Source organism: Tamandua tetradactyla, chromosome 5 (genome assembly GCF_023851605.1).
Source record: "Tamandua tetradactyla isolate mTamTet1 chromosome 5, mTamTet1.pri, whole genome shotgun sequence".
In the NCBI taxonomy this organism is placed as follows: domain Eukaryota; kingdom Metazoa; phylum Chordata; class Mammalia; order Pilosa; family Myrmecophagidae; genus Tamandua; species Tamandua tetradactyla.
This window is the reverse complement of record NC_135331.1, coordinates 32,805,971-32,822,130: the sequence shown is the minus strand read 5'-3', so window position 1 is coordinate 32,822,130 and position 16,160 is coordinate 32,805,971. Positions and strand designations below refer to the sequence as shown.

Genomic DNA, 16,160 nt, shown 5'->3' with positions numbered 1-16,160 from the left:
GTTGGGCTTAGAGAGAGTGAGGCCACATCTCAGCAACAAAAGAGGTCCTCTAGAAGTAAGTTTTAGGCATACCTATGGGTAGGCTAAGCTTTTCTATACCTACGTAAGCTTCACTAGAGTAAGCCTCAAGATCAAGAGCTTGTCCTATTGATTTGGGTGTACCTAAAGTTTGACACAGTATCAGGGGATTCCCTGATGGTAAAGTTTAATAATTCCATATTTTTTCTCTCATCCCTCAAAGGACATTGCCAATACTTTTAGATTATCTGCTTAATATACTCTAGGATGTACCCAGGCATTACATTAAGCTATACAGGATTAAAGGACCTCTTTCTTATTCTGGGCTCCCTGTGTTTCAATTTGAACAGCATTATTTTTGTCATGGCTGGCATCATCTATAAGATTTTATTTGTTAAGACCATTTCTTTAAGGCCATTTCTTTCTTACCTTCTTGCTTCCTTTCTTGTTCTTTTTTTTCTCCCTTCTTTCCTTCCTTCCTTCCCACCTCTCTCTCCTCCTCCTTCCTTCCTTCCTTTTCAAAATTTCCTAGAAATTTGCAACATGTTTTAATGAATTGATTTATTTTTGAAAGAAAATAAACTAATATAAAGAAAAATACATACATGTATCACTTATCATGTACATGTCACTGGCCTAAACATTATGGGAGCCAAAAAGAAAAATTAGATATAGTTCCTTATCTCAAAGCTGCTGACCTATTATTGATGAAGTTCTATCAACATATTAGAACATGCTAGTAGTAAAAAAAAAAAGATGCAATGGGAAAGGTAAATTGATTATCAATTTAATGTAGTTCAGAGAAAAAAACGTAAATGAATTCTGTAGTTGGGAATTTTGGGGGCTTCATGACTGGTCTAAATTAACATCAACCTTTTATTTCTTGACAGGATTCAAGGTTGCTTTGATGCTTTGGAAAAGAAATATGTAAGAATGTTTAAAAACTTATATCAGGATCAAAGACTCATCTTTTATCACTTAAAAAAAAGTTTCTACTTTTATTTTGTTGTTGCGTTGAACAGTGTACCAGTGCCTACATTTGTATTCGTGAGCTAGTTTCCTTTTATGTTAAAGTTTGGTTCTTAGTTGTCTACTTGATGTCTCATTTACATCATTTAGAAATGAAGCCCTCATTTTTCTTTTTTACATACTCATATTTTTTTGACCACAGAATTTCCTCTGAAGTCACTGGAAGAGATCCACAGGATGTGGGACAAGGGAGACAAGAATCTAGCCTGTAGCACATTGAACATGTTCAGAATAGTGGCAATTCAATTTGCAGATATGAAAGGAAAAAATGGACTTGATAATTGGTTTTTAGTTTTAGTCATTTTCATAACTATGTTTGTTGCATATGTATAACCTGTTCCTTCCAAATAGCTAGCCTCCTAGCTTAATTTTTAAAATCCAGCTAAAATTTTAAGCATCTGATCTTTTAGGCTGACTAAGACCAGTTATGAAAGATATAAAAAATAGAGGCTCTAGTTCTAGTTGAAGAGACAAGATATATATATAAATGAAATTTCGACCACTTTTTTGTCTTTTTCCTACCTCTGTCATTGGATTGTTTAGTGCATTTATACATTTCTTTTTTAAAATGCAATTTTATTTAAATATATTCATGTAACATACAATCCATCCAAAGTGTACAGTCAGTGGCTCACAATATCATCACATAGTTGTGTATTCATCACTGTGAGCAATTTTAGAACATTTTCATTACTCCAAAAAAAAGAAATAAAAATAAAAAGTAAAACCAAAATCATGTTATACCCCTTATCCACCCCCTATTATTGAACCTTACCATTGGTGTGGTACATTCGTTACTAATGATGAAAGAATATTAAGATGTTACTGTTAACTATAGTCCTTAGTTTGCAATAGGTACATTTTCCCTATATGCCCTTCTATTATTATCTTCTTGTAATAATGTCATAAATTTGTTCTATTTCATGAAAGTTTTTTTTTTTAATTTGTGCAGTTAATCATAGTCATTATCCATCACCATAGTCACTGTGTTACGCATTCCCATGTTTTAACCTCCAGCTTTCCTTCTGGTGACATACATGACACTAAACTTCCCCTTTCCATCACATTCACCCACAATTCGCATTGCTTTTTATACTCACAATAATGTGCTACTATCTACTTATGTCCATTTCTGAACCTCTAAGTCCAACCTAGTAAAAAATTCTGCACATATTAAGCAACTGCTCCCCATTCTCTAGCCTCATTCTATATCCTACTAGCCTGTATCCTAGATTCTATGTATATGATTGTGCATATTATAATTAGTTCATATTAGTGAGAGCTTACGATATTAGTCATTTTGTTTCTGGCTTATTTGATGTAACATAATGTCTTCAAGTTTCATCCATGCTGTTGTGTGCTGCAGGACTTCATTCCTTCTTACTGCTGGAATAGTTCCTCTTATGTTATGTACCACATTTTGATTATCTCTTCATCTGTTGCTGGACACTTGGGTTGTTTCCTCATCTTTTGGCAATTGTGAATAATGCCACCATCAACATCAATGTGGAAATGTCTGTTCGCGTCCCCGCTTTCAGTTCTTCTGAGTGCATACCAAGTAGTGATTGTAGGATCATAAGGCAACTCTATACTTAGCTTTCTGAGGAATTGCCAAACAGTCCTCCACAGTGGTTATACTGTTTTACATTCCCATCTGTATTGAATAAATGTTCCTATTTCTCCATATCTTCTCTAACACTTTTAGTTTTCTGTTTAATAGTGGTCATTCTAGTAGGTATAAAATTGTGGTTTTGATTTGCATTTCCCTAATAGCTAGTGAAGCTGAGCATCTTTTCGTAGGCTTTTTAATCCTTTGTATTTCCTCCTTGGAAAATGTTTATTCATTCTTTTTGCCCATTTTTAATTGGATTGTCTTTTAATTGTTGAGTTGTAGGATTTCCTTATATATTCTGGATATTAAATCCCTATCAGATACATAGTTTCAAAATATTTTCTCCCTTTTTCACCCTCTTGACAAAGTCCTTTGAAGCACTGAAGTCCCATTTATCTATTTTTTCTTTCACTTTGGGTGTAAGGGCTAAGAAAGTACCACCTATCACTAAATCTTGAAGATGTTTCCCCACATTTTCTTCTAGGAGTTTTATGGTACTAGTTCTTATACTTAGAAAATGCATCTTTGATCTTTGATCCATTTTGAGTTCATTTTTGTATAGGGTGTGAGATAGGGAGCCTCATTCATTTTTTTGGATGTGGATATTCATTTCTCCCAGTATTATTTATTGAGGAGACTCTTCTGTCTCAGTTGAGTGGACTTGGCAGCCAAATAAAAAAACAATTGACCATGGATTTGAGGGTCTGTTTCTGAACTCTCAAGTCTATTTCATTGATTGATATGTCTATCTTTATGCTAGTAATTTGCTGTTTTGATCACTGTGGCTTTATAATATGTTTAAAGTGAAGAAGTGTGAGTCCTCCCACTTTGTTCTTCTTTTCTGGCTATTTGAGGGCCCTTCCCCTTTCAAAAAAATTTGATAATTAGCTTTCCATTTCTGCAAAGAAGGCTGTTGGAATTTTGATTGGCATTGCATTGAGTCTATAGATCAGTTTGGGTAGAATTGACATCTTGGCAACATTTATCTTTCTACTCCATGAACATGAAATGTCTTTCCACTTATTTAGGTCTTCTTTGATTTCTTTTAGCAATGTTCTGTAGTCTTCTGTATGTAGGTCCTATACATCATTGGGTAAGTTTATTCCTAGATATTTGATTCTTTTCCTTGCTACTGTAAATGGAATTTTCCAATTGATTACCTCCTTGGATAGCTCATTACTAGTATATAGAAGCACCACTGATTTTTGTGTGTTGATCTTGTATCCCTCCACTTTGCTGAATTTGTTTATTAGATCAAGTAGCTTTGTCATGTTTTTTTCAGGATTTTCTAAATATTAGGTCATGTCATCTGTGAATAGTCAAGTTTTACTTCTTCCCTGCTGATTTGGATGCTTTTTGTTTCCTTTTGTTGTCAAATTGGTCCAGCTAGAACTTCTAGCGCAATGTTGAATAACAGTGGTGACAGTGGGCTTCCTTGTCTTGTTCCCAATCTTAGAGAAAAAGCTTTCAGTCTCTCACCATTGAGTATGATGTTAGCTGTGGGATTTTCATAAATGCCCTTTGTCATGTTGAGGAAGCTTATTTCTATTCCTGTCTTTCAAAGCATTCTCATCAAGAAAAGATGCTGGATTTTGTCAAATTTGCCTTTACTGCATCAAACTAGATGATCATGTGATTTTCCCTTTTGATCTGTCAATGTGGTGTATTGTATTAATTGATTTTCTTGTGTTTAACCACCCTTACATACCTAGAATAAAACCCACTTGGTCATGTGTATAAGTCTTTTAATGTGCTGGATTCAATTATCAAGTATTTTGTTGAGAATTTTTGTGCCTATATTCATTAGGAAGATTTGGTCTGTAGATTTTCTTTTTGTGTGTGTGTGTGAGGGGGAGAGTTTTTAATGCAATTTTACTGAGATAAATTCATATACCATATAATCATCCAAAATGTGCAATCAGTGGTTCATAGTATCATATAGTTGTGCATTCATCAACCCAATCAATTTTTGAACATTTTCATTACTCCAAAAAAATAAAAATAAGAAAAAAAATAAAAAGGAACACCCCAAGCATCCCAAACCCCTTTCCGCCCCTATTACTTATTTATTTATTATCTTTATTTTCTTATTTATCTGTCTATACACTGGATAAAGGAAAAGTCAGTCACAAGGTTTTCACAATCTCACGGTCATGCTGTAAAAGTTACATTGTTTTGTAATCATCTTCAATAATCAAGACTACTGGATTGCAGTTCAGCAGTTTCAGGTACTTCCTTCTAGCTACTCTAATATACTAAAAACTAAAAAGGGATATCTATATATCCCAGAATATATCTATAATCTCCAGAATGACCTCTTGACTCTGAAATCTCTCAGCCACTGAAACTTTTTTGTGATTCATTTCTTTTCCCCCTTTTCGTCAAGGAGGCATTCTCGGGGTTGCGAGGGTAGTTCAGCGGTAGAATTCTCACCTGCCATGTGAGAACCCAGGTTCGGTTTTTGGCCCATGTACTTCCCAAAAAACAAACAAACCAATAAAACAAAAATTCAACAAATGGTGCAATAATGGGATACATACATGGAAAAAGAATGAAATGTGACTCCCCCACCATGCAACATTAAAAAAAAAGAAGAAGAAGGCATTCTCAATCCTGTGATGCCAAGGCCAGGCTCATCCCTGATAGTCATGTCCCACATTGCCAGGGAGATTTACACCTGGGATTCATCTTCCATGTAGTGAGGAGGGCAGTGAGTTTAGCTGCAGAGTTGGCTTAGAGAGGCCACATCTGAGCAACAAAAGAAGTTCTCTGGAGATGACTCATAGGCATAATTATTAGTAGGCTTAGCTTCTCCTTTGCAGGAATAAGTTTCATTAAGGGCAAGCCCCAAGACTGAGGGCTTGACCTATTAAATTGGTAGCCCCCAATGCTTGCAAGAATATCAGAAATCGCCCAGGTGGGGAAGTTTAATATTTCCACTTTTTCCCCCAGGTCCTCAAGGAAACTTTGCAAATACTTTTTTTATTTTCTACCCAGATTACTCTGGGATGTATCGGGGCATCACACTAACCTATACAAACTAACAAGATCTCACTTCCTACTCAAGGTTCCATGTAATTATGGTGTTCAAATTTGTAGTTTTCTTTAACAGGCTTTGGTATTAGGGTGATGTTGCCTTCACAGAATGATTTAGGTAGTGTTCCCTCTTCTTCAATTTTTTGGAAGAGTTTGAGCAAGAATGGTATTAATTCTTGGAATGTTGGATAATATTTGCCTGTGAAGCCATCTGGCCCTGGGCTTTTCTTTGTAGCAAGGTGTTTGATGACTGATTGGTTTGTAATTGGTTTGCTGAGGTCTTCTATTTCTTCTCAAGTCAATGTAGTTTGTTTGTGTGTTTCTAGGAAGTTGTCCATTTCATCTAAGTTGCATAATTTGTTGGCATACAGTTGTTCATAGTATCCTCTTATGATCTTTCTTATTTCTTTTTTTTTTTTAATTTTTTTTTTTTTTTTTACATGGGCAGGCACCGGGAATCGAACCTGGGTCCTCTGGCATGGCAGGCGAGAATTCTGCCTGCTGAGCCACTGTGGCCCACCCTCTTTCTTATTTCTTTACTGTCTATAGTAATGAACCCCCTCTCATTTCTGATTTTATTTGCATCTTCTCTCTTTTTGTCTTTGTCAGTGTAGCTAAGAGTTTGTCGATTTTATTGATCTCTATTGAATCAACTGATTCTCTTTTTGTTTCTCTCTATTGGTTTTTGTTCTCCCTTTCATTAATGTCTGCTTTAATCTTTGTTATTTCTTTCCTTCTGTTTGCTTTGGGATTATGTTGCTGTTCTTTCTCTAGCTTCTCCAGTTGCTCAGTGAGGCTGTTGGTTTTAGCTTTTTCCTCCCATTTTAATATAGGCATTTAGGGCTATACATTTCCCTTTTGGCACTGCCTTCACTACATCCCATAAGTTTTGATATGTTGTGTTCTTATTGTCATTTATCTCAAGGTATTTACTGATTTCTCTTGCAATTTGTTTTTTGATCCACTGATTGTTTAAGAACATGTTTGACTTCCATATATTTGTGAAATTTCCAGTTCTCTTGTTGTTATATTGATTTCCAGCTTTATTCCATCATGATCAGAGAACGTGCTTTATATAATTTCAGTCTTTTTAAATTTGTTAAGACATGTTTTGTGCTTCAGCATATGGTCTATCCTAGAGAACATTCCATGAGCACTTGCGAAGACTGTATATCCTGCTGTTTTGGGGTGCAGTGTTCTATTTATGTCTGTTATGTCTGGTTCAATTATCATATTGTTTAGGTTCTCTGTTTCCTATTGATCCTTTGTTTAGATGTTCTATCTATCAAAGACAGTGTGTGATGAAGTCTCCCACTCTTATTGTAGAGACACATATTACTCCTTTCAGTTTACCTAATGTACTTTGGGGCACCTTGATTGGGTACATAAATGTTTATGACAGTTGTTTCTTCTTTTATTTTAATTCAGTTTTATTGAGATATATTTATACAGCATACAATCCATCCAAAGTATAAAATCAAGGGCTTACAATATCATCACATAATTCACCACCACTTTCAATTTTTTATCATCATAGTTTTATATTCATCACCATGACATTTTTAGAACATTTGCAGCATTCCAGAGAAAGAAATGAAAAGGAAAAAACCCATACATCCCATACTCCTTACCCTTCACTCTCATTGACCACTAGTATTGCAATCTACCCAATTTTTTTTTTACCCCTTATCCCCCCGCCCATTATTTAGTTATTTTTGTCCTTATTATTTTTACTCATCTATCCATACCCTGGATAAAGGGAACATTAGTCACAAGGTTTCCACAATCACATAGTCACATTGTAAAAGCTATATAGTTATACAATCGTCTTCAAGGATCAGGGCTACTGGAATACAGTTCAACAGTTTCAGATACTTCCCTCTAGCCACTCCAATACACCATAAATTAAAAGGAGATATCTATAGCATGCATAAGAATAATCTCCAAGATAAGCTCTCAACTCTGTTTGAAATCTCTTAGCCACTGAAGGTTTATTTTCTCATTTCTCTCTTCCCCCATTTGGTCAAGAAGTCTTGCTCAATCCCATAATGCTGGTCCTGCCTCCTCCGCAGGAGTTGTGTCCCAGGTTGCCAGGGAAATTTACACCCCTATGGCTCTTGTCCCATGTAGGAGAGAGGACAGTGAATTCAACTGCCAAGTTGGCTTAGAGAGAGAGGCCACATCTGAGCAACAAGAGAGGTTCTCTGAGGGTGACTCTTAGGCATAATTATAAGTAAAAGGCTTAGCTTATCTTTTGTAGGAATAAATTCATAGAGGTAAGTCCCAAGATCGAGGGCTTGGCCTATTGATTGTCCTCAATGCTTGCAAGAATATCAGGAATTTTCCAGGTGGGGGGATTTATTTCCTCCTTTTTCCCCTAAGGTGACTTTGCAAATACTTTTTTATTCTCTACCCATCTTACTGTGGGATATATTGGGGCATTACACTAACTTGTACAAACCAACAAGATCTCACTCCCAATTCAAGATCCCGTGCAATCATGGCATTTGAATAAACTGATCATACAACCTAAACCAGACAATGTACCTACCCAAAATATACATTTTGTACCAAATAAACATCTCTTTCTTTGATCTCACAGAGAAGTTGAAGTTTTAAAATATAGACCATATCATCCTTTATCCTGTATTCTGATTTACCTTAGTCCTATCCAGATCAGCTTCATTCATATCTCTAGTAAGTCTGATCACTTTTTCAACTTTTTCTTAACAGTGCTATATGGGGTAATGCTGACTGTCATAGCTTCAGAGTTCTAATTTTTAGTCTCAGGTTTCACACAAATATCTGAAGTTCTAGGAACGACCAGGTTATATACAAATAGCTCAGTATCTCAGAATTTAGAAATAACAGTTACAACTCAGGAATTGATGTGACTGCCATGAAAGCTTATAATCTATGAATCTTTACAGTAGGTCCCAACCTGATAACCCAGTTCTCTGAGTTTGTATATTATAGTTAGTCCTTATGAGTGAAGCATGAAAATATTTGTCTTTTGTTTCTGACATTTCATTCAACATACTGTCCTCAAGGTTCATTTACCTAGTTGCAGGCCTCACAACTTCATTTCTACTTGCCGCCTTGCAGTGGTCCATTGTATGTATACACCACTGTTCCCTCTTCCATTCCTCTGTCAACATACCCTTAAGCCACCTCCATCCTTCACAAATCGGAAACACTGCTGCCATAAACACCAGTGTGCAAATGTTCATTTGTGTCCCTACTCTCAGTTCCTCCAAGTATATACCTAGCAATGGGGTTGTAGGATCATACGGCAACTCCACCCATAGCCTTCTGTGGATCCACCACACTGCCCTCCAGAGGGGCTGCACCACTCTGCTTCCCTACCAGCTGAACTAGTACATCTCTTTCTCCACATTTTCTCCAGCGCTTGCATATCTCTGTTCATTTTTAAACAGTTTTATTCAAACATCATACAATCCAACCTAAGTAAAAAATCAGTGGTTCCTGGTATGATCACATAGTTATGACTTCAACACCACAGTCTATATGAGAACATTTTCTTTTCTTCTGCAAAGAATCCCATACCCATTTCCCAGTTATTGATATTTTGTTTTTGTTATATTCAATGGAAGCATATTGCAATAACTATAGGCCCTGGTTTGCATTGATTGTATTTTTTCTGTATACCATCACATTTTCAGCACCTTGCAATTTTGAAATTCATTTGTTCTCCCTCATGTAAAAACGTTCTTATATTTGTACATTTAATCACCATCATTGTCCACTCTAGGCATTGCTAAGTTATACCATCTCAGTCTTTGTCCTCTATCTTTCTTTCTGGTGTCATACATATCCCCAGCCTTCTTCCTCAACCATACTCACATGCAGCTTCATTGAATGTACTTATATTATTGTGCTATTTCTGGATCTTTACAATTATTCCTGTTGAACATTCTGTGCTCCTTCAGCACCAAATGCCCAATCTTTACCCTCTTTCTATCTCCTGATTTAGCCTGTGTTCTTAATTTTAACTCTCAAAGTTCACTCATTAATGTTAGTTCATATAAGTGAGACCATACAGCATTTGTCCTTTTGTTTCTGGCTAATTTCACTCAGCATAATGTCCTCAAGGTTCATCCACATTGTTACATGTTTCATGACTTTGTTTTGTCTTACAGCTGCATAATATTCCATCATTATGTATATACCACAGCTTGTTTAGCTGCCCATCTGCTGATGGACATTTGGGCTGTTTCTATCTCTTGACAATCATGAATAAAGCCATTATAAACACTGGTGTCCAAATATCCGTTTGTGTCCTTGCCTTCAGTTCCTCTGAATATATATCTAGTAATGGGATTGCTGAATCATATGACAACTCTATACTTAGCTTCCTGAGGAACCACCAAACTGCCTTCCAGAACAGTTACATTGTTCTACATTCCCTCCAATAGTAAATAAGTGTGTCTCTTTCTCCACATCCTCACCAGCACTTATCATTTTCTGGTTTTTATTTTTTTAATAATGGTCATTCTAGTGGGTGTGAAGTGATATCTCATTGTGGTTTTGATTTGTACTTCCCTAATAGCCAGTGACGTTGAACATCTTTTCATATGCCTTTTAGCCATTTGTATTTCCTCTTCTGAAAAGTGTCTGTTCAATGTCTTTTTGCCCATTTTTTAAATTGGACTGTTTGTCTTTTTTTTGTTGAGTTGTAGAATCTCTTTATGTATTCTTTATATATTCTGGACATCAAACTTATCTGATATCTCATTGTATAGGCTACCTTTTTATTTTCCTGACAAAGTTCTTTGATGCACAAAAGTGTTTAATTTTGAGGAGCTCCCATTTATCTGTTTCTTTTTTCATTGCTTGTGCTTTGGTTTTAAGGTCTAGGAAACCACTTCCTATCAAAACATTTGTAAGATATTTCCCTAAATTTTCTTCTAAAAGTTTTGTGGTCTTTAGTTCTAATGTTGAGGTCTTTGATCCATTTTGAGTTAATTATGGCATAGGGTATGAGATATGGGTCCTCTTTAATTTCTTTTGCATATGGATATCCAGTTCTCCTATTTTGAGTTAATTTTGGTATAGGGTATGAGATATGGGTCCTCTTTCTTTTGCAAATGGATATCTAGTTCTCCTGACACCATTTATTGAAAACGCTGCTGTGTCCCAGTTAGATTGGTTTGACCACCTTATCGAAGATCCTTCCTTCCAGTTTGCAATAGCACACATCATTTCTGGCTAAGGCTTTATTAGAATTGTCTTTAGAGTCCACATTTCTATCAACAGTCTCTTCAAAGCATTCTAGGCCTTCTCTATCCAGCTTCTTACAACTCTTCCAGAATCTTCCCATTATCTATTTAAAAAACTGTTCGAGCATATTTGGTATTTGCAAACTGCAGCAGCATCCCACTTCTCTGGTACCAAAATCTGTTTGGTGTATTAAACTGCCAAAAAGTGATATACCAGAAAGGAACAGCCTTTAAAAAGGGAATTTATTAAGTTGCAAGTTTACAGTTCTAAGGCTGTGAAAAGATGTCCAAGTTAAGGCACCAACAAGAAATTATTTTCACTCAAGAAAGGCTCATGCCATCCAGAACACCTCTGTCAACTGGGAAGGCATATGGTGATGCCTACTAGATTCCTCTCATTATATAAGGCTTCCCCAGGGGAAATTTTCCTTCAGCATTTCCAAAGGTCTCTGGCTATGTGGTATCTCCTAGATATACTATCCTTTACATCTTTATGCATATTTCCCTTACCTCCTTGAATTGATTCAGGAGATTTGTTTGAACATCTTTATTAGTTTTTCCAAATTCTGTGTCTCCTCCAACTTTTTCACTTGTTCCTTTGACTGGGCCATATCTTCCATGTTTTTGTATGCCCTGTGATTTTTTGTTGTTGTTGATTGCTGGTCATCTGATTATTTTGATGGGTCTCTTATGAAGGTCAGTTTCTCTCTCATCTAGGATTTAGTTGTTGCCTGGGTTTATACTAGGGCACTACTTTGACACTTGGATTGTCAGTATTTTCCAGTCTAATCAGGGCTGTGTACCTGGCAGGAAATATAGACCAGCTCTGATAGGCTTGGGATAATCTCTCTGGACTCTGAAAAGCCCTGCTTTTCCCCCCTGCATTTCCAACCTGCCCAGCAGATGGTGCTCTTCAGTTACTAATTTATCCTCAGAAAGTATTTAAATCATGGAGCTCAGCAGCATCTGACCAAGTGGGGCTGAAACTGTGGAGTTACTGTGCTCTCACTTTGCCAGCCAATATATGACTCAGTGTAGGGCTATATCCCCCTCAGTCCTTATAGCAGAGGATACCCACAGCCACGCAAGTCTGCAGCCATCCCCCAGGCAAGGACCAGGCCTCCTGCAGCTGCTTCCCTCAAGAGTGAGGGATGAACACCAGAAACTAGAGCCAGAATAACAGTCTCTGCCCATGTTTTATCAGTCCCTTCATCCTGTACTGACTGGGCCATGAAATGTCCTCCCCTATAGCCTGGGTCCCCCAAAAGTTGATTCAAACAGTTTCTGCCTGGCTATTTGCTACTTTTAGGAAAGAAATAGATTTTGTCATTCCTCTTTAATCCTCCATTTTGGAAACTCCTCCTTGGTACCCTTTTGTATTCTATATTCCCCAGTGGCTTGAGTCCTGCCAGAGTTCCCTATGAACTTAGATCTCTGTGTCTGGATATAAATGGGGATCTGTCTCATTGCTGTGAGAGATAGTATAGTCTGTGTCACTGCTGGTAGGTGGGAGGGAGCATGGCTGCTGCCCCTGCACTTCCAAAGCTGCATGAGACCGAGTGAGGGGAAGGGAAACGAACCAGCTGGTCCAGGAAGAAGTTTCCTACCTGATATTTTTCTCTTTCTTTGATTCAGCATTTGCAGGATCCTTCTACAATTTTTACCTTCCTCTAAAGTTCTGAGCAAGTGAGATTTGTCCTTTTTTTCAGTGAGTCTCTGGTTTTCAATAAATGTCTTATGTCGCCATGTTGATGACATTAGCCCACCGTTTCTCTTTTTATTGAACAGTTGTTACTTATGATTTATTAGATACTGAGCTAGGGGTCTAAAGGATACAAAGATAGAACAGATAAGGGATTGTGTATATAGAAAGCTTATAGACCATGGTAGGAGATAGATATTTATATGCAGGTCTGATGACCAGCTATTACACACTGGCCCAGTGTATCTATTGTTTAAATAATGAAATATTTATGTACCAGCTGCTTCTTAGGAACCCTGAGTGACCCCTACTACCATCCTCTGTCCCCACCCCACCAGTGGGGATAGAAGATGTCTCTTCTGGGAGCTCCCCAGGCATTCCACAATGTAGCAACTGAAGGGGTAACACCTGGCCCAGGAGGCATTTCTGGGAGAGCCCAGCTGCAAGGCCAAGTAAGCATCCTTTCTGATTGCTGTGCCACATTGGGCTGTTAAATATTGATATTTTCATATCAGTTTGATATTTTTATATAAAGATTTTAAAAATATTACCCCATGCGTAAGGAACCATAATACTTGTTAGAAAGTGATGCAGGCCTAAGGAAAGACAGAAATTGTGTGCAATGTGAGATAGGAAAGAGGTTAGACCCAGTGTGGGCCTTGAGGAAAATCTTTGGGAAAAAATGGATTTGAGTTTTGAAGGTCTCTAGTATTTGGACAGATTGAGAGGGGGAAGGTCGTCACAAGCGTAGGGAACAGTGCTCACTTGTTCTTCATCATTCATTTAGCATTATTTCTTGAGGATCCATTATTGGGGGGCAGTACAATATGTGGTGAAGCGTCTGAGTTTTGAAATCACACAGGATGAGGTGAATCCCAGTTTTGGCACTTTAATACTAGTGTGACCTGGGGCAAATAACCAACCTCTTGGTACCTCAGTTTTATGACATAACATGGGGATAATAATAGAACCTACCTCTTAATGTTATGTGAGAAATGAGTTAATAATCTAAAGCAGTTGCACTCAAACTTTATATTGTATTAGAATCATCTGGAGGACTTATTAAAACAGAAAACCAGGCCACACCCCAAATTTCTGAGGCAACAGTCCTTCGGTAGATACTAAAAACTTGCATTTCAAACAAATTCCAAGTGATTTTTATCCTGCTGGTTTGTACGTTAAGAATCACTGACCTGGGCGGGCCGCGGTGGCTCAGCGGGCAAAGTGCTTGCCTGCTATGCCGGAGGACCTCGGTTCGATTCCCGGCCCCAGCCCATGTAACGAAAACGGAGAAACAAAATACAATTAAAAAAAACAAGAAAATGTTTAAAAGATGTTTCCCTTTCTTCCTCTCTTCCTTCCTTCTATCCTTCCTTCCTTCTCTCTGTCTTTCCTTTAAAAAAAAAAAAAAAAGAATCACTGACCTAAAGTGTTTAGAACAATGCCTGGCATATACTAAGCACTATGTAATTGTTAACCATTATTATTTTTTTATTTATTCTTCATATTTTGATTATTTAACTTATGCCAGATTTTGTACCTAGCTACTGGGTAAGATAAAAAAGAGAGTAAGATGTGATTCCTCTTCTCAAAAAAGTCACAATCTAATAGAGAGTCACTTGTAAAACCAACAATAACAATATTACAGGTGTTAAAATAGAAAGCGGTATAATGTACAGAGAGAATATACTTAGTCTGATGGATTTATTTTACTTAAATGACTAGCTGTATGACTGAATCAGTCAAATTAATTGTTTTGGGGGATCATAAAGTCAGAATTTTGGATGACTTATATATACTGTTTTTTTACATTATTAATATCTTGTAACCTTTCTTAGCATGTTTTAGTAACTCATAGAAAGTGGTTAAAATTTTAAAGTAGTTTGAGTAAAAGTCAAGTTTGAGTATATATTTTGAACGGTGTTCTGTTGAAGGAGATGGTTATTTTTAGTTGTGAAATTTTGGGTGACTTCTATATTGTTTTCTTTTTACATTATATTATTGCTTGAATTCTTTAAAATAGCCTCCTAACTTGTCTCCTTATTTCCATTCTTGATCTCCCACCATTGCAACCCACTGTCTACACTACATTTTTTCAGAAACATGTCTGATCAAGCCATTCCTTTGCCTAAAAATCTTCAATGGCTTTTAAAATACAGTTCAAAGTCCTTAACATGATCTACAGGCCTGTGTGATTTAGTCTCCATCTGCTTTCCAAGGCATCAGGCTCCCCATTGCTCACCATGTTTAAGCTGCGCAAGGATTTTAGGACATGCAAGCCCCTCTCACCTTTTTACTTGTTGTTCCTTTTGCCTGAACAATTCTTTCCCTTGCCCCACACCCTTCACCTGCCTAACTCCAATTTTCACTCCAGTCTCAGCTTAAATATTACTTCCCTGACAATCCTCTCTCACCTTCCCTCTGTTTCAGCCTATATTGCCCCTCTGCTTAATGTTCTCATAGGACCCTGTGCTGCCTCTTCGAGGCAATTGACACAGTTGTAATGATGTAGCTCTCAGTGTAATTTTTTTGTTTGTTTAGGGTTGGTCTTCCCTGGTAGTCTGTATGCTCCTTGAGATCAGGGACCGTGCCTATTTTTGAATGAATGAACTGTTAATAAACAATTAATGTAAATTAATTTAAAGTTTCACGGTGTAGTCTTAAAAGTAATTGTATGCAGTAACCAAAATTGCCACACAGTGTCACTAATGTTTTAGCCCTTTAGGTGAAAGGTAAATAATTTGGTATGAAATTACAGTCTTGAAATATTCTGACTTGTTTTCTAGGTTTTAAAAAAAGTTATATGTTTGATGTAATATTCTATTTTTCTTTTAAGCAGAGAGAATCTGTTTATACTAGCATAAATGTAGGGAGGGTAAAGGTTTTATAAACTTACATCAGGCTTTCAATGTTGATTATAATAGATTGGTTTCAAAAGGCACAATTTTTTGATACTTGCATAGTATTTAGTTTTTAGTGATAACAAAATAATTTTGCAAACTTTTTGCCTCCTAAACTAGGGTATACCTTTTAAATAAGGGTAATTATCTTTTTTTTTAATCTCTCCTCTCCCCAGCAGAGCCCTTGTAATAGGGACCTATTACAAGGCAGTCACGTGAATGAATGGATATTAGTATCCCTTTTCCTGACCTGAATATTTTTTATACCCAAATCTTTGAAGCCTCTCTAAAATCATATTTTTAATTAGCCTCTATTGAAAATGACAGTAATGTAAGTGCGAATGTATAATAACAATAATTTTCTTTTCTCTTGAAGCTGCATATGGCAGTACTGACAGTAAGTACACATTTAAAGACTCAAACCTCTGGATGTACTTCATTGTATTGGGAAGTGAGAATTTAAAACAGTACTCTTTTCCTTCCCTCCTCCTAAATTTCTTTAGTTGTCCTATGACATTTTGGAATAAAAATAAATAGGATCTATTAGAAGTTTTAATAAAAGAAGAATATCGTTCTTTGGTATATTGTGATTTATGGGAAAAATATATGGATTTATGTGTCTG

At 36.6% G+C, this 16,160-nt stretch overlaps 1 protein-coding gene across 4 annotated transcripts in view; it reads left to right on the top strand.

Annotated features, from left to right (window-relative positions):
* HORMAD2 (HORMA domain containing 2) overlaps nucleotides 1-16,160 on the top strand; it is a 98,467-nt gene that overhangs the window by 21,510 nt on the left and 60,797 nt on the right. For all 4 annotated transcript variants that reach the window (XR_013175779.1, XR_013175778.1, XM_077160591.1 and 1 more), the window contains exons 5-6: nucleotides 909-945; nucleotides 15,914-15,934. Coding sequence is in view for 2 of the 4 variants with exons in the window: in XM_077160591.1 (XP_077016706.1) it covers nucleotides 909-945; nucleotides 15,914-15,934 (58 nt within the window). In the remaining 2 variants the exon portion in view is untranslated. The remainder of the gene's footprint in view (nucleotides 1-908; nucleotides 946-15,913; nucleotides 15,935-16,160) is intronic.